Source organism: Mauremys reevesii, linkage group 19, assembly GCF_016161935.1.
Source record: "Mauremys reevesii isolate NIE-2019 linkage group 19, ASM1616193v1, whole genome shotgun sequence".
NCBI lineage: Eukaryota > Metazoa > Chordata > Testudines > Geoemydidae > Mauremys > Mauremys reevesii.
In genome coordinates this window covers 13,924,330-13,942,559 of record NC_052641.1, presented here as the reverse complement: position 1 = coordinate 13,942,559, position 18,230 = coordinate 13,924,330, and the positions used below count along the sequence as shown (strand labels likewise).

Below are 18,230 nucleotides of genomic sequence, written 5' to 3'. Positions count from 1 at the left end.
TTCCCACAAGAATGGGTGTGAAGCAAGCTTGGTCAAACCTGGCTAGAAAGTTCTGCTTCCATTCATGGTAAAATGGTCCTACAGAGCAGTGCCATCCTTAATTGATGGCAAAACCTTGATGTGGAGGCACTGGATAGAGTGAGGAATGATAACAGAGATGCAGCTAATTGACAGCAATAAATTTAAACCATTTGTAGGTCTTCGCAACAATTTTGCTTGCCCTGCTTCAGAGCTAGAAACAATTTAATTGGATCTATTTACAAATGTATTTGGGCTGGATGCATTGGGAGCTCCAGAACTTTTATTACGTGGAGGAAACTTCCTGGATTTATTTGGCCAGCGGTATCCTTTTACAACTGTCTAGCCCCAAAAGCTCAGCCAAAGATTGATAATTTCAGAGTTGCTTAGAACAGAGATTTTTGATACACAACTCTCTGACCCAATGGAATACAATCGTATCTAATGTTAAAAAAGCAACTATACACCTGAGACTACATCTTATTCACAAAAAGACACTTTTTCAAATATGCTGGTCCCCCCATAAGTTAATAGTAATGGGCCTCAAATGCTGACTGCTGTTGGAAATGTAATTCCCTTGGTGCTACTTTAGTTTGTGTGTTTTGGGAATGCCCCATATTAGAAATTCTTGATATGAGGTGGGTCAAAGGATCAATTTGATATTGGACACTAAATTGGAGCCCTCCCCATTAAGTTTCATTCTTCGATATACTCCTGATACCTGGTGTTTATTTGGTAACAAGGCAGCATGGTTCCAACGTGCAGCTTTGGTTGCTAAAAAATTAATCCTGCAAAAAATGGAAAAGTTGATCCCCACCTAACATTGGATGCCTGACTTGGTGATATGGCTGTCCCTTTTCAGAGGTCTAGGATTATCTTCAGGATCTGCATTAGCTATGTTGCTTCCCCTCCCTTCCTTTCTTAAGCCTAATAATTTTTCTTTATTCTGTGCATTATGAGGAATCTGGTATTTTGTCATATTTGGAAAAATACATATGTTATTTAAAAGATAATCCAACAATGCATTCCCTGATCCCAATTCACATAAAGTAAAATCATTATTTTAATGCTGGTGTAGACCATGAATGTGGTTGCTCCTACAAAATAATTAGAAGGACCTCTCCAAAGTCTTCACCCCATAGTTTCTTGCATTTCTTAAGCTTCCCAATTTCCGCTGTGACTGGCTACCTCAAATATTTTTAGTGTTTTACTGACCTTCATTTAGATCACCTCCTCCCGCAAAAGGACTAGCATGACCCCAGCATAGTTGGCAGATGCAGCAACAGGGCACCTTGTTATTGTCATTGTGAACTGTGCATCATGTGTACTCAAATCAGAGAGCTCACAGCATCCTACTCTGCTTATTATAAGCTACTATAGCAACACCCCCCTCCCACCCTCCAATTCTGAGAGCTGTTCTCTACAAAGCAGGTTGGAAAAGCAACACAGTCAACCTCTTGATGCCAATATTGCCAAGAAAGATGTGGAGAACAGACTTCTTTCCCTCACCAAGAGATCTTTCAAAGCCCAAGCTAAACATTAAGACTAATAGCCACCTATAGGTATTTGAAGTCTATAAATGTATTTTAAGTGTATTTTAATTCTATAAATACAAACAGATTTTCCCAGTTATTTCACTTCCCTTTTCCAATTTAACAATACCTAATAAACTGTAGATTTCACAAGAGCCTGACATAGAAACCATATAAACAAGGGGGAAACAAAAATTAATTATCTGATTAGTCAGCAATTTTCCATCTAACCCCAAGTCATGACCTCAGCTATAATTTTATGGAATTTAGCCACACCGCATATTTCACCACCTTTTCTAGTTCGAGGACCCATCCATGTATTTTAACATTTTTCAGACAGGTTCCTGCTCCCTCCCATCTCTCCTCCACCCCTAAACAGATCAGCGATCATGTCACCTACTCACTCAGATCCGCACATGGCCCTAGGTGCTCCCTGACTGTACTGGTGTCCACTGCCCCACCCACAACCCTACAGCATATAGCGGGAGGGCGTGTCATCCGTGACAACTACAACCACCACAAGATCATCAACAGCTAGCAGCGCCGGTTTCCAGGTAGGGACAGCTTCGGGGTGAGATTTCCCAGGAGTGCCCAGTAAACTGGAAAACATTTGCACAGCCACCGGGTCCTAAAGAACAGCCTGAAGTCAAACCCAGAGGTGAGGGGGACTCTAAACTGTAGCCCCTCAAATCACTCCTCCCCCCCAGGTCCCCTTCTTCCCCTGCCCCCAGAGTCCCGACCCCACCTTCAGGTCACCCCTTTCCCTTGCCTCAGTTTCCCTTCCTCCCTGACTGTCCCCTCCACCATTTTCTCACCTCCATTCCTCTCCCCCCCCTTAACCCCGCTCCCTGCCAGCCCCCCAGCCCTTACCCCTCTCCCTAGGAGCTTGTCTCCCCACCGGGATGCTCTGGAGGGAGGGAAGGAGGAAGGAGCCCAGCCCCGGGGCGTGCCGCAGAGCCCAGCCGCTGTCGAGCGGGGGAAGCCCCGAGGAGCCCTCGTCCTCCGTCTGCACCCACCTGGCAGTGCCTGACCGGCTTCGTCCCCTTTGCTCGGGCTCCTTTTGTTTGGCCCTGACTGCACCACTCGGGCTGCTCCGCCCCGGAACTGACCTCACCCAGCCGGCATAGCCGCCTCCAGCGCTCCCTCAACGAGGTAAGGGCGGGGGAGGAGGGATAAACGGGGCGGCGCCATCTTTGTGCGGGGCACTTGCCGCGGTCGGTTTATTCAGCCATCTTTGTGCAGGGCGCGTTGGTTAAGCAAGGGGCGCTATGTTTGTAGAGGGCGCGTCTATTGCTGGCGGCGGAGGGGCTTGGGTGTAGCCATTTTTGTGAGGGGCAGCGCCATGTTTGCGTATGTCTCAGCGGCTTAAAGGGACAGTAACTCCATTTTTCGAAATCACCCCAGTGAATTGAACAAATCCAGGTAGTCCCAGGGGTGCCTCCACTTTCCCCAGGGGTTAGCCAAAGGGTCTGAGTGTCCTTGGGCTGCACTCTCAGTAAGTGCAACAGGGAATATTTGTAGGGACAAAAGGACTGGGTTGTGTGGGTCAGTGGAGGCCTATAAGGGAGGAGGCTCAGGGTTCAAATCTCATGGGTTCAAATCCTGCCAGGGCCAACTCAGCCCTTCCAAGGTGGATGAACCAGGTATCCTATGACTCACTCTGTGCAAGTATTTGAGGAAAAAGTTGAGAGAATCAAGGTTGTGATCTAAATGGATCCCAGGGCAGCTTTCAGAAGAACCAGGGTTTGCAGAAATACCCTTGGCTGAAATATTTCCTCTTCTGTATGCCAGCTGCTGCCCTTCTTCCCAGAAGTGGCTGCCTTTCACTGGTGCTGTACACAGGTAGGAACAAATTGATTCTTGGTGTTACCCTCTTGACTTCAGAGCACTGATGCCAGGGATGGCACTGACTTCTGCAATGTCACACCAAGGATGATTGTAGCCCTATAATTGTAAAGTATTTTATGATTAACAAGCACTATATCAATATTAAATGTTACTATCTAGTCATAATCTGGTTTGTTACAATGATTTAATTTAATTCTAAGTATAAGCAAATCAGGTTAAAGCATGTATGTCTGATAAGTGGGGATGGTGCCCAGTGACTGATAATATATGCCAGTTTAACTCGTCATCTTTCAAAGAGGAAGAGTAGGAAGCAAAGACAGGAGGTCCCAAGGACAACCTCAGAGTTTTGTTCAGACTTCTGTGATTTATGTGACATTAAGGAGGATCTTACAGAGTGCAAATACCATACAAAACACAGATGTAGTTGTATTATTATGATTTATTTATTTTGTTTGTTAAGTGCTCACAGCATGCTCAGTGCTGTGTAAGACACAAGGAAATGGACCCTACCCTGAAGAGTAACCTGTTTACCTGGCTGATTTTGTCTTGCGTCCTCTTCAAACTGGTAGATGTGAGGATGCTGCATAATTCCTATTATGAGATCTAACAGCTTCTTGGTAAATCTGTTCTTCATTGGTTTTGATTTAGGGCTAAGTTGTGCTCCTTTTGAAGTCAATGGAAGTTTTGCAATTTACATCAGTGGAAGCAGCCTTGGTTCCTTCATGAGCTCCAGACAAAATCCGAAGTGCAGATAGATCATCGGTGGAGGCAAACATTTATTTATTTTGAATTCTCATAGGGTAATATTTCTTATAGCACAAAAAAAATTTGTATTCTTTATCAGCCCATTTCTTAGCAAACTGTTAGATGTCTAAAACTAACTGCATCTCTTTTATTAGTGGTCATGCTTTAGGCAATGGCTTGGCTAACTTGGGAAAGTATGGTACACTCTCTGGGCCTGATTATCTGCTGACTTGCACCATGTACACTCATTTGCACCAGCACAAGGTGAATAACAATTCACTACCATTCTGACCTGGTAGCATTTTACACCCACTTTCCCCGCCCACTTTGCACTGGTGCAAATAACTGCACAAAGTGCAGGGGAGTGAATAATCAGGTCCAGAGACTCCCAAGTGAGATAAACCATTGCATGCAACATGATCACTAATAAAATAGATGTATATATGTGTGACACAAGGTGCGTGAGGCAATATCTTGTATTGAACCAACTTCTAATGGTGAGAGAGACCAGCTTTCAAGCTTACACAGAGCTCTTCTTCATCTCAGAAGCTTGTCTCTCTTACCAACAGAAGTTGGTCCAATAAAAGATATTATCTCACCCACCTTGTCTCTCTAATATCCTGGGAACAATACAGCTTCAACAACACTGCATACAACCGTGTATGTGTGTGTCAGTTACTGTTAGCTACAGTAACGCTAGTTGGTATTGTCATATAAATGGGTTTAAAAATACAATGTTATAGAATCTCAGGGTTGGAAGGGACCTCAGGAGGTCATCTAGTCCAACCCCCTGCTCAAAGTTGGTAAAATTAGTGTTTTTAAAGAGAGTTTGCAATAATAAGGAGGAATTAATTTAAGATTTAGATTCTATAGCTTTTCCCTCTGGACCATATAAAGACTAATCCACATCCATTTACAAAATGGAACATTTCTAAAACCCCACTACATTTCCATTACAATAGCTCACCTCTGTGAGGCCATTTGGTAATGTAACATTTGTTGTACTGTGCCCTGAATAGTAACATCATTGCTGAATTGCAATTATGTCCCATGGTATTTTTGTGGCATCAGTAAAAGCAGGCTTCCAGGCACAGTACTTGATTCACTGAGGTTTATTTTAACTAGGATGACTCCTTTTAGAATATTGACCTGCATCGTAATTAAAAAAAAAAAACATAATGGAAGGGTGAAAGGCATTCATTATAATCTTATTAGTGCAAAAGATGCAATTTGGAGTGGTTAAGAGTTTGAGAGTAGCAGACATTAACTGGTTTATGTCAGCTATTATTTCCATAATAAAATATAACCAATCTGTAGCTTTATAGAAGCTTTACATTTGTCACTGTGCTGCACTAGCAGTTAGCTTTATGGGTGCTAGGACATGCATTTGAGTAGTTATTATTCTATCCAGTAGAAGGCAGTGGTGCACAGATACACTAGCTAGTTAATTGGTATTTATATCTATATCTCATTAAAATATGACATTATGAGGTAAAATTGTTTGTGTCCTCTTTGTTTCTTTATGATGAAGCCCTGAAAATATGTTGTTGTTTTTCTAATTTTGCTTTTTTTTTTTTTTTTTTTTTTGTAACCTGACAAACTCCTGGAATGCCAAATATTGTCTTCCTTCCTGCATGTCTTCTTGGAGGGCCCACTTATAAAGCAGAGTATTCTGGAGTAAAATGTTTTTTATTCGGGCATAGAGTGTGTGCACCCAGGAACTTATACTGGTATAACTATAACAGAATAATTATTTCAGGACAGCTATGCCAGGAAATTTTCGCTGTGCAGACAGACAAGCACTTAGGCACTTAACAGCCCAAGGCTCCTAATCACTTTGGAAAATGAGACTTTGGCTTTTAAGCCACATTGGCACTTTTGAAATGTTCCCCCGGATCTCTTTGCCCGTGAAAGATTTCCCCCACTTAATTCTTGCCTCTGCTTCTGCCCTTCTGCAGCCTTTCCCAACAGCTCTCCAGAGCTCAGCTCCTCCCAGGAAGTCACAAGAGCAGCTGAAGCAAATCAGAAAGAGGGGTGGAGGGTGTAGAATGAGAATGAAGGAAGACTAGGGGAGTTGTGCTCATGTGCTGAACTGTGCAGAGTAAGACTGGAGTAAGTGGATTTACCTTTCTCATTCTAAGAGCTGCTTTGTATCAGACTATCAGTCTGTATGTGTTGGCTGCATCTCCATGTTTCCTTCTTCAGTACAAACGTTTACCCTGCTGCTTCTCAGGGAATAGGAGATCATGGGGACTGAGTCCCTCACACTGGGTTATTTTTAGAGCAGGAGTCACTACCAGTGCTATTTTTTACTTTTTGCTGATTCACTGGTGCAAAGAAGGAGCACAAGAAACAGAAGGACAAAGGAGACCATGTTTACTACTAGGAGCAATAGGAAATGACCTCTTTCTGTGGGTGACTTTATCAGGCTCTGGGCTGCTATAACATAACCCCTTTGTGTGCAGCTCCCCAGATCAGATTTGCCCTGCCCCACTATGATAGAGGAGTCCCCTTCCTGCTTCATTCTCCTTTGGGAGCTGAGCTGACTCTCTGGTTGAAAAATATGCCTAAATTAGAGGGGAATCCCTGAGTCTTTACCCATCTAAGAAGCATTTCCCTCTCCTCCTTTTTCACTTTCTGAGCATGGAGTAAGTTACTGGAGAGCCTCAGAATTGTGTGACGATATTGGGGAGGCAGTATTGTAGCCCAATCCTCTGAATCTTTCCCCACCCTGATTTCAGCAACCCAGACCTGTACTAACTTGAAAGAAGTGTATCCTCAATGATATCTTTAACTCTTTGCATGCCAACTGTGACAGGAAGGGAGAGTGCAGAGACTGTAGACACAACTTGGGCCAGATCCTCAAGGCATAAACTGCGGAGCTCCATTTACTACCATGACATTAGACAGCTTACATCAGCTGAAGCTGTAGCACCTTAATGATGTCTAATATATAGTTCATCTTATCCCAAAATGTCTCTCTCTTTCACACACACACACCCCTGAAATCCAAACATTCTCTGCAGAGGGATAAAACAGCTATTTAACAGTCCCCAGCAATGCTATACAACATTGTGGGCCTGAATCTCTTGTGCGAAGTGAGTATACAATGCTACTGTTCTTATTTGATAGCAATCTACACCCACCTTGCAGTTGTGTCAATGATAACATAAGGTGGGAAAGTAATGGAGACTGCTGTCCTGTATTTAGACCAGAAAATGATTCTATTTGTAATTTCAAGTTAATTCCTCAGCTTCAAATCCCCGGTTTAGTGTATCGTTTAAGAGCTGTGTGAATTAACCTGCATTGTATCAGTATAAATGAACTTGTGTTTTCTGAACAGAAGCAACCCATTTTATTTGGACTGGACTTAAATTAATTTGCCAAAACAGTGAGCCGGCCAAGGTTATATTAGATCTGTCAGTATCATACACTTAGGACAATGCTATACAACAGAAGAGGAGATCTGACATAAAGGAACATCAGAAGTGTAAATTAATTTGTTTGAGGTTTTGAGTTGAATCTAAATATTGAAACCACTGGAGCAGGAAGCAGATTTCCTATTAAATGGGATAGAAGTTGGAATTGAATAGATAAGAGCTGTGGCAGCTGGGGTGATGGGGTTTCTCAGAAATGGTAGGGCTACAGCCATGATTTTGTCCTTAACTAGTAGGAAAGAAGAGAAAAGGATGGTTGAAGTAGAGGAAGAAGCATCAAGAACTGGTGAGAACCTAGGATTGGTGGGAAAAAGAGGAGAGGAGGAAGTGTCTGAGCTTTACTGTGTGATCCTGGCTTTGCATGTGTCATAGAACCAGAGTGCAGTCTTGTATTTGTCTTTAAACTGTAAAGTGAAGAAGCATCAAGCATCTCATTCCTGCCTGCTCCCTTCCACCCTGCAAACGCAACACCCCTCCCCCGCTGCGCTCCAAACACACCCACACCCAGGACCTTTGAATCAGCCGGTGCACACACAAGAGACTTCATCTGAATGTAGAAAAACTACAGCTCTAGCCCTAAATGAGAGACCTGGGCATGTTGCATAGTTAGATGGAGTCCATACTTTGTATCTGCAGTGATGGAAGTGATGATCTCATCCCTTTGTTTTCTGTCTTGGGGGAAATGCAGGTTTATCTCTCTAGGACTGGAGTCAGTGGTTGCAGTGGCATGCTCAGGAGGTCTGGACTGTCTCTGGGTCAGTACTTTCTGAGAAGGAAGAACTGTGCTGGATTTAGCTGGTACTTCAACAAGGTATTGAACACCCAGCACTGCATTTCTCTGGGTTTTAGCCCAGTGCCTAGTTGTTGCCTTCAACAGATCTACAGCCCCATCAAGCCTGTAGCACAAAGCTCAGTCTCCTGGTGAACTGGCATCAACAGCAGTGGCAGATGTGGCATCACAAAAATAACTGATGCAAACTCTTCTCTGCCCAGCTAGATTTGTGTGTCCCTTTTACAGGGAACATCTAATGCAGTGATACTCAGACAGAGGCTCAGAAGCTGCAAGTGGCTCTTTAATGTGTTTCCCGTGGCTCTTTGCAGCACATGACATGACTGTGTGATTTAATTATTAACCAACCTAAGTTATTAACCAGTCAGGATGCTTTTACCACGTTATTCTTAGTGTAAGTTGATAACTTTTAACTTATTGCCATGAGAATTATATATATTGCTATATAAATTAAACAATGAATTCACACTACTGTGGCTCTTTTGGGTAATGTTGATCGCTAATTTGTTCCTGAACCACTGAGGTCTGAGTATCACTCATCTAATGAGCACGAGGTCAGTACTTCTAATTTGGAATGAATCCTTGATGTCTCTGTGCATCTAACAAGAAGGTTATCCTCTTCTCGCAGAGCTGATAATACTTAGCACTTCTTTGCACCATTAAAGGATCTCCAAGCTCTTTACAAATATCAACACCGCTCTGGTAGGGAAGTGTTGTTATGCAGGAATACTGAGGCACAGAGCAGTGAAGTCACTTGCTCAAGATCTCACTGTGGTCTGTGGCAGAGTTGGGAATAGAATCCAGATCTCCTGACTCCCATTCCTGTGCATTAATCATAAAACCATCTTTCCCTCCAGCTCACCTCAACTGCAGCTAAGGAAATAGGTTATTTCATTTGGGAATTGAGGGAGTTCTGAGTGCTGTTGAAAAGTGATATCCACCCCTCCCTCCAAATGCTTAACTTCAGAGGCCAACAGGTGAGCTGAGCAATTCTCTCTCCATGCTGCCTCCAAAAGTGGGGGCCAGTCATAGTGAAGTTCCAGACAAGCCCAGTTTTGGGGGAATGGCTGGTCTAAACTGGGTCTGGGAAAAGAGGAAGTCAGTATAGTGAACAGTTGTGGGGAGGGCTTCTTATCTTCCTTCAAAAGCTTAGGGGGCTTGGAGGGGATTTCTGAGACTAAAGTTTCTTACTTCAAGGTAATGTATTCCTACTGATTGCTGATCACTTTTCCTTGCTGATGAAGCAGTATGTTCTGAATCTTGGCCAAGTGCCTGCAGTTCCACCAAGAACTTTGTCTTGCAAGTGAGTGAAACAGGACAGAATGCTAGCGCTGTTAATGTTTAATCTTAAACTTACTCTTACTTACTGGGTTATCAGTATCCTCTATTGGCCCCTGCTCCCTTTATTCCCACTAGAAACTGCAACAGGCTTCATATCTCACCAACTCTCACGTTCATGAGCTGGTCCAGAAAGAGCTAAAAACAAGTGTACAGGAGAGGTTCTAAGGCTTTCATTGGTCTTCTTCTAGGCCAGGGGTGAGCAAATTACAGCCTGGGGGCTGCATCTGGCCCTCCAGACGTTTTAATCCAGCCCTCGAACTCCTGCATGGGAACAGGGTCAGGGGCTTGCCCCACTCCACGCGGCTCCCAGAAGCAGCGGCATGTCCCTCCTCCAACTCCTAAGTGTAGGGGCAGCCAGGGGGCTCAGCATGCTGCCCCTACTCCAAGCACCGCCTCCGCAGCTCCCATTGGCTGGGAACCACGACCAATGGGAGCTGCGGGGGCGACGCCTGCAGACGGGGCAGCGTGCAGAGCCACCTGGCCATGCCTCCGTGTAGGAGCTGGATGGAGGACATGCTGCTGCTTCCAAGAGCTGCTTGAGGTAAGCGCCACCCGGAGCCTGCACCCCTGACCCCCCCTCCCACGCCTAAACCCCCTGTCCCAGGCCCTCCAAACCCCTCAGTCCCATCCCGGAGCACCCTCCTGCACCCCTAACCCCTTATCCCCAACCCCACCCCAGAGTCTGTACCCCCAGCCAGAGCCCTCACTGCTCACCCCTCAACCCAACCCCCTGCCCCCTCCTGCACCCTGAACGCCTCATTTCTGGCCCCACCCCAGAGCCCGCACCCCAGCTGGACCCCTCACCCCCTCCCACATCCCAGCCCCCAATTTTGTAAGCATTTGTGCCATACAATTTCCATACCCAGATATGGCCCTCGCCAAAAAGTTTGCCCAACCCTGTCCTAGGTCATTTAATCTCTCAAAGGGATGCAGGCAGCTGGTGAGTCTGTAGTACCCAGGGCACTGTGCATTAGCAGCTATAGAAGAGCTCAGAGTTCATCATAATGCATTATGCACGATACATGCTGAGCCCAGCGCTCCCGCCAGAGGCAGAGTCATCATGACAACCATGCTGTCCAATGATTTACTTGTAAAATTCCACATGAGGGCTGAAGCTGCATAAAGGTCTTGAGACCCTGGAGTGAGGTAATAGTGCATTGTGACACTTATCAAATAATAATGCAGCCCCTGGGAAATTACAGAGAGAAGGTGGTGAGGGGAAATTTATTCTCTAGCTGAGAATATCAAGCATTCAGAGGCAGAGAGCCTGGGGGACTAGGGTGGGGGCACAACATTTCCCTGGCTTCCCAGCCACAGATGAATCACTTAACATCTCTAAGATATGCAGGCAGCTAAACCTCTTGTCCAAGTTCTTTTCCTTTTGTGTCTCAGTTACTGCAACACCCTCTGGGACTGGACTTGCTGACCTTTCGGAGTTCTTTCCAGCCTTATGTTTCTATGAATCTCTTGCATTGCTCATATCCATTCAAAATGCTGCTACAAATATAATTTTCTTAGCTCTTTGCTTTGACCATGTCACCCCTCTCTTTGCACCCCTTCACTGGTTCCCCTTTCTCCATTGCATCAAACTTAAGGTACTCGTCTTTACTTTCAAGACCCTTCATGGACTACCCCCATACTACCTTTCATCTCTCATATGCTATTGAAAAGTCAGTTCCTCCCTTCAATCAGCCAATTATCCCAGCTACCATCACCTACTTGTTAAATTCTCAAGAAGCACCTCTGTGCTGCTCCTCATGTGTGGGAAGAGCTCCCCATAAACATCTACAAAGCCACCTCATCCTCCTTCAGAACCACCCTTACAACTCTCCTTTGCCATGGCCTACAAAAAAAATTGACACTGGTTAGGCAGATGGTTTTCTGGGACCACTGCCCATCGTGCTGACCAGTGTCATCTCGTTGTTTCTTTGTGCTCCCCCATCTGTCCAACTGTTGTCTCTTGTCTTAGACTGGAAGCTCTTTGAGGCAAGGACCATCTTTTTGTTCTGTGTTTGTACTGTGCTTAGTACAATTGGGGTGCTGGTCCAGGGATAACGAGGAATAAAAACAGAAGTTGGTCATGCAGAAAGTGGGAGTGTAGTGTTCTGTAGGGAACTGGAGGTTCCTTCTAAAGGATCTTCCCTACAGATTGAAGGTAAGAAACTGCAGCCTGTAAATGATAGGCCAGATTTGTAGCTAGTGTATTTTGGCATAGATCCTTTCACTTCACCTGCTGATTTACACCAGCTGAGGATCTGGCCCAGTATATCTGGGCTCAGATTCCTTGTGCCGTTAGGTTTAAAAGGCCACTGCCAGCTGCCTGGTCAGAATTTACACCTTTTTTTGTACTTTCATGGTTTTCTAAACTCTTCTGAAACTTGAAAATAAAAGTTAATTCTCTGCCAATTTCAATCTCTCTGATCTTGCTTCCTTATAAAGTGCCTTTACCTCAGATGGGAGACACTCCACTAGGGCAAACTCTAATTGTTACAGTTTTCTTCTCAGTTGCCTAGTCAATTATTAAGAAAACCTGGACAGGAACACACAATTTGTGATTAACTGGGCAAAACTCTTAAGGTATCGGCTGCTCTGAGGGAGGTACTGGCTTCTTTGGATTTGGATTCCGTCTTGGCATTAGTGAACGCTTTTTCTTCTCCCCTTTGCAGACAAAAATGTCAAGGCTGGTTCAAGCGCGAAGACTGGAGGGAATAGACAAGAATGTCTGGTAAGCCTGCATGACTTGAGGCTGGGCAACTCTGAATGGAGCAGACCCTGAAAGTCTGATATAAAATATAACCAGCATAGACTCAGGCAAGGGAGGTAATGCAACCCCTTGGAGTATCTGGCAGAGATTAAGTGCTTTGGTAATGGAGACTCAGTGGCTAAAGTATATTTCAATATTCAAGAAGCTTGTAGACAAGGTTGCATAGCAGAGATCTAAATGGCTACGGGTAAGTATCCTGGAAGAGGAGACAAAATAAGGGGCTAGATAGAAGACTAGCTTAAGAGCGGAAGAAACCAATGCAGCCTTAGACATAGTGGTGGCTCTAGGGAATAGTTTTGGGTGGTCTGTAACTCTCCTTAGCTGCAGTGTGATCATTAAGGAGGCCCCTAAGTTTTCTGTTACAGCTGCTGGGCTGTTGTGGCAGTAGGGGAGCTGCTGCTGCTTTGGAGTCTCCTTCTAAGATGGGCACTGGAATTGCTGCCCTATAAAGATTCTTCGCCTGGAAGAGCTATTCTCTCAATTTATCAGACAAAGGGCTCCTGGCAAGAAGAGTGGTGTGCCAGGGTGGACGGGCTGGGATCCTCTATAACCCTGGTATTCTCTCTGTAGGGTGGAATTTGTGAAACTGGCTGCCACTTACCCATCCGTGAACCTTGGCCAGGGCTTCCCTGACTTTCCCCCACCAGACTTTGTGAAGGAGGCGTTTATGAAGGCTGTCGGTGGGGGGAACATCATGCTGCACCAGTACACCCGGGCCTTTGTGCGTGAGAGATCCACCTCCTTCTTTTAGAGCAGCTGTTGCTGCCTGATTGCCTTTGCCCCTTACAGCTCACCATGGAGTTAAATAGGCCCAGGCTCGAAAAACTCCCTTGTGCAGAGCAAATAGACACTTTGGCTGGGCCGAGTGGAGCTGGGAGGGTCACTGGCTTCTTCTCGGGAGGGGAGGGGAGCAGAGTGGCGCAGAAGCTGAAGGTTATTTTTGAAGAGGGGTGGGGACAGTAGGGAAGCAGTCACCTCAACCCCCACATCCTCCTCTACTCGCCATCCAAGGAGTTTCATGCTGTCTGGCGGTTGTGCAAGGACTTTGCAGATGGGACGGGAGGGGAGATTAGCAGCACTCTAAACTGCCCTGGCATCAGTCGTTAACTGTATCGCTCCATTGACTGAACAGTCCATTTCCACCTTGTTTAAACAAGAGCATTGCCTTCCAGCGGTACAATAACAGAACTTACTGGGGTTATTGTTGAGGGGAAGGATGGTCCAATGGTTAAGGCACTGGTCTGGGACTTGGGAGACATGGTTTCAATTCCTTACTCCATCACAGACTCCCTGTGTGACCTTGGGCAAATCATGTAGTCTCTCTGGGCCTCAGTTTCCCTTCTGTAACATGGGGATAATAGCATAGCCCTGCCTGACAGGGGTGTTCTGAAGTGCTCAGATTGTACATGATGGGTCCATAAAACTACTTTAGACAGACAGCAACCTCAAGTTTAATTTGGCAGCAGTGACGCTGTTACCATGCAAATCACATGGGGCAAAAAATGCCTCCAACCCTGACCTGGTGTCTGCTCATCCTCTAGGAAATGCCAATAGCCCAATGGAACCTCAGCATCTCCAAAAAGACCTCTGCATTCCACTGATGCACAGAGGCTGTGGTGGAAGTCAGCAGCAAAAGGGATAATTGGCAACGTTAATATCTGCACCCTCTTGAGAGGTTAGCGCAGTGAATCCAAGGTAGCTGAACTGGCTTATTCTTAATTACCTGGCCTACAAGGGCCCTGAACCACTTGGAAGGGAGGGAGCTCAACCAATGTTTCCTCTAAATGTTCTTTGTACTGACCGGGCTACAAACTCCAGTGAGCGTTACATTTTTGTCCTTGGGCTAGCTCACACTTGCAGGATGGAGGGGTTGTGTCAGCTATCCTGCTAACAATGTCCTGCTCCTATTTGTTGCTAAGTCCTAATGATCCAGGCGGAGCTGTGTGACTCTCTTCCCTGACTCCTTGCTACAGGGACACCCGGCGCTGGTGACGATCCTGGCCCGCTTTTTTGGGAAGCTGCTAGGGCAAGAACTGGACCCTCTGACCAACGTGCTGGTGACGGTCGGGGCATACGAAGCTCTTTTCTGCTGTTTCCAGGCTCTGGTTGATGAAGGCGATGAGGTAATCAAGGACTCTCCATCTGTTGCACAGCTCAATCCCAACAGATGCACTTGTTCTGACCCCACCATATTGTGGAACCTGAATTAAGCTGCGGTATCTTGCTTGTTTATGGAGGCTCACCTGCTTCTGTTTGTATGGGGCAGCCTGGAATTCTAGGCCAAACCTTGCCTCTGGAGCAGGACACCCAAACCCTGGTTTCTGCGGATCCTTGTCCTCTTCAGCCCTCAGCTGTTACACTCTCTCACTAGAGGACAGATCTCCCAATGGGCACTCACCAACACACTCATTTCCATGAGTGGCAAGTCTGCCACTACTCAGTTTGTTCTTCTTTCTGGTACCCAGCCATTCTGGGGTCTGAGATCCGGAGCATAAAGTAATGACCTTACAGCTGGGAGTGAAGTCTCCTGCCCCCTTGTTACCAGATTTGCTGTTACTTTGGGATATGCTCATTTACTAGGGTTACTCTTCTTGGGGAGGTGGGGGGGCAGGGCGTGTTCTGTAATTCTATCAATGTACTGCTGGTGTCACTGTGTTCTCACATGGAGCTCTACTTCTCCCTGCTGCAAGTTCCCTCCCAATGGAGCTCTCCTGCATGACGTAGGTTCCCCAAGGCTGGGTTCTTCCAGCCCCAGAATCAGACGAACACACACATTAACAGAGCACGTCTGAGAGGACCGGATTAATCAGCACTCCCAAGCTGATCCCTTATATGTCCCTGGAATCAGCAGGCTGGGTCGAACAGCACTTCCAGACTGTCACCCTCAATATGCCATGGGCACCGCACCAGAATAGAGTACGCCTGAGCAGGCTGGGTTGAGCAGCACTTTCAAGCTGCCACCTTCATATGTCCCAGGTTCAGCATGTCCCTATCCCCACTTTCATGTTACAGTTGTTCTGATAGTACCCCCCTTGATGAGCAAACCCCACAGGATTTTGGGGCGCTTCAGGGATCTTTTAGCTTAGGTACAAGGAGCGTTGCTGCAGAGTGAATGAGGAAGCCAAAAAACACCCACGAGGGGAGAGAGAGAAGCAACCAGCTTAACCATGAAACTTATTTATTGCCAGGTAATAACCATAGGGGAGCCAAATAAACAAAACAGTGATAATATTAAATCTAACTTAAATTTGATTATAAAAGTCAGGTTTAGAAAACGATAACTGATCACACAAGTCAGGGTCAGAAGGCTACACCTAGAAAGAGAGAGCTGGGTTCTCACTTCTCCGTGAAGCTTGAATTGATTGGGGTTTCCAGGCAGTGGTGGTAGCTGAGGGTCGGAGTGGTGGAGACAGGCAGAGCTCCCAGCACAATCAGTCAGGAGAAGATGAAGTCCCAGTGGAACCGATGCAGATTTTGGATCCAGGCATCAGAACACTTACTTGAGCATGGGTAGGGGAGTTTGTAGAGAAACAGCAATGGTTCAAGGGAGAACACTAGATTTGTTTGTGGGTAAACTGATGGCTCAAGGGAGAATACCAAAGTTGTTTTGTTCAGGCCAGACAATAGGAACTGATCATTCCTGGCTATGGGCAATGTTCCTTTGAGGGAGCTCACGATGCAATTAGGGAACTTCACTATTTTGGATACCGATTCAGGATTTATGACAAGAATTGGTCTGATAACTACTGAGCTGGGGGTGTGCAGGCATGGGTTCATTAACACCTGGAGCAGAGATCCCCCATCATGCAATGCTTCCCTGCTTCTCTGGTCCCAGAGTTCCCTGCGGTTCTTGCCTTGGAATCTCTGTTCTCCATTCTGTATGCTAATGGAGATGCCTCCTTGCCCCATCTTCGATGCAAATGAGGCTAGGGGAGTTTCCTTAATCCTGTCACCTTTATTCTAGGGGTTTAAGGTGCATCTCCCACTGCCTTTTCATTTCTTTTTGTAAATCTTTCTTCTGATCAGTTTTGATTCAAGCAGAGGTGTGTGTGTGGGGGGAAAGGTCTTTCATGAGTCAGATAGGCTGGGTACTGCGCCCTGGTTCCCCAAGAACACAGACCTGATAGGTAACACCCTCCAACCTCCCCCTGCCTCCATCAGCACTGATGAAAGAAGGACTGTGAGTTCTCTGACACACCCTCTGGTGACTTTCCAGGTGATTATCATTGAGCCGTTCTTTGACTGCTACGAGCCGATGGTGAAGATGGCTGGGGGCACTTCTGTGTTTATACAACTGCGACCAGTAAGTGGGCATCAAAGCAAAGCCGCTGTGAGGTCTGCAAACTTTAAGAAGTCTGCTGCTCTCTTTCTCTCCAACCCTTCTGAATGGAAATGGCATGTGAGGGCGAGAAGCAGCTTTACAGTGTGTCCTGGATGAAACTTAATGGTAGGAGTGGTAAGTTTGGCTCTGAACTGGCTTCTGCGTGATAAGAACCCAGGTCAGGTTCAACAAGGTCTGCAGTTTCATCAGGACCAGCCTCACGATTTGTGGTGCCCCAAGTTGCTGGAAATGGGGAACCAGATCATTTGTTCCTCACCACAATGATCCCATTGCCAGGGGTGAGGGGTCCTGACACAGGGGCTTTCCTTTCTCTCTGGTCCTGCTGCCACAGATGCAGATACGTCAGCCTGTAGGTTGAAGACCTTGCAGTAAGTTGAGAAGTGTCCCTAAAAGAACAGGTCCCAAGAAGCCTCTTTCTTTGTACATAAGGTTGATCTTGAACGTTACCTGGAACTCGAGACTTCAGCAATGCCCTGACAGAAAGCCCTGAGCATTGGGAACAGTATGTGCATGCTGACCTGGCTGGAGAGGGGATGGTGGATTTGTTTCCAATCTCTCATGACTACCCAACCTCCATAATTCTAAAACAGAGGGGGAGAGAGGATGAACTGAAGGTTAAGACACAGGACTAGAAGTCAGGCAGGACTCCTGGGTTTTATTCTTGTCTGTTACACTGACTTGCTGTGTTACTTTGGGCAAGCCATGCATCTCTTTGTGCCTCGGTTTCCCCATCTGTAAAATCAGGGTAATGACACCAATCTACCTCACCAGGGGTTTTGTGAGGTGGCTTAATCCATTAATGTTCACGGAGTGCTTTGAGATGCTCAGCAGGCGGGGGCTGGAGATGGGCAATGTATTATTGGGAAGAACTCCGAGAGATTCCTAGTCAGAGCAGGGGGCAAGGCTGCCCCCATGTCCCCAGCCATTTGTTGCTTTTAATCATGATTCCCTCACTGTCCTCTCCAGAAAGCTGCAGAAGCCGGAAAGCTGATGTCCAGCGGAGACTGGCAGCTGGATCCAGCAGAGCTGGCTTCCAGATTTACCGAACGGACCAAAGCCATCGTTTTGAACTCACCCAACAACCCCCTGGGGAAGGTAGTGTCTCTAGCAGCTGGGAGAGCTTCCCCCTTCCCTCTGCAGGGACCCTGAAAACAGTTACATGAGAGAGCCTGTGCTGGGTGTCTCCTTAGAGTCAGTGCTTGGGTGGGGTCCCACAGTCAGCTCCTTCTTTCTGAACAAGGTTCTCAGAAAATCTGGCAGCTCCAGAAGCTGGGGGGTGTTTGTGAGATGATCCACTGATGATTCCACTTTGCAGCACTCGTATCACCAGCCTTTGAATGTAGGAACAGTAGGGAGGGAGGAAGGGATAGCCTGTAGCCCCCCTCGGTCAGGTGATCCAGGGACTCTCTACCAG

General features: G+C 46.3%; 2 protein-coding genes across 12 annotated transcripts in view; one reads left to right on the top strand and one right to left on the bottom strand.

Annotated features, from left to right (window-relative positions):
• The window catches only part of LRRC8A (leucine rich repeat containing 8 VRAC subunit A), a 31,559-nt gene extending 28,838 nt beyond the window's left edge, over positions 1-2,721 (bottom strand). The window contains exon 1 of one of the 3 annotated variants that reach the window (XM_039506841.1): positions 2,567-2,721. The gene's annotated coding sequence lies outside the window, so the exon portion shown is untranslated. The other 2 variants (XM_039506840.1, XM_039506843.1) reach the window with 2 other exon arrangements.
• Positions 2,073-18,230, top strand: part of LOC120386863 (putative methyltransferase C9orf114) — a 34,317-nt gene continuing 18,159 nt past the window's right edge. Inside the window, exons 1-9 of one of the 9 annotated variants that reach the window (XM_039506830.1) lie at positions 3,132-3,392; positions 4,047-4,198; positions 6,101-6,254; positions 8,268-8,390; positions 12,377-12,435; positions 13,045-13,195; positions 14,448-14,597; positions 16,691-16,777; positions 17,783-17,911. In XM_039506830.1, coding sequence (XP_039362764.1) covers positions 8,307-8,390; positions 12,377-12,435; positions 13,045-13,195; positions 14,448-14,597; positions 16,691-16,777; positions 17,783-17,911 — 660 coding nt within the window. In that variant the 5' untranslated portion in view covers positions 3,132-3,392; positions 4,047-4,198; positions 6,101-6,254; positions 8,268-8,306. Of the gene's footprint in view, positions 2,209-3,130; positions 3,393-4,046; positions 4,199-6,100; positions 6,255-7,221; positions 7,241-7,846; positions 7,866-8,267; positions 8,391-9,295; positions 9,347-12,376; positions 12,436-13,044; positions 13,196-14,447; positions 14,598-16,690; positions 16,778-17,782; positions 17,912-18,230 lie in introns of those variants that run through there. The other 8 variants (XM_039506833.1, XM_039506831.1, XM_039506829.1 and 5 more) reach the window with 8 other exon arrangements.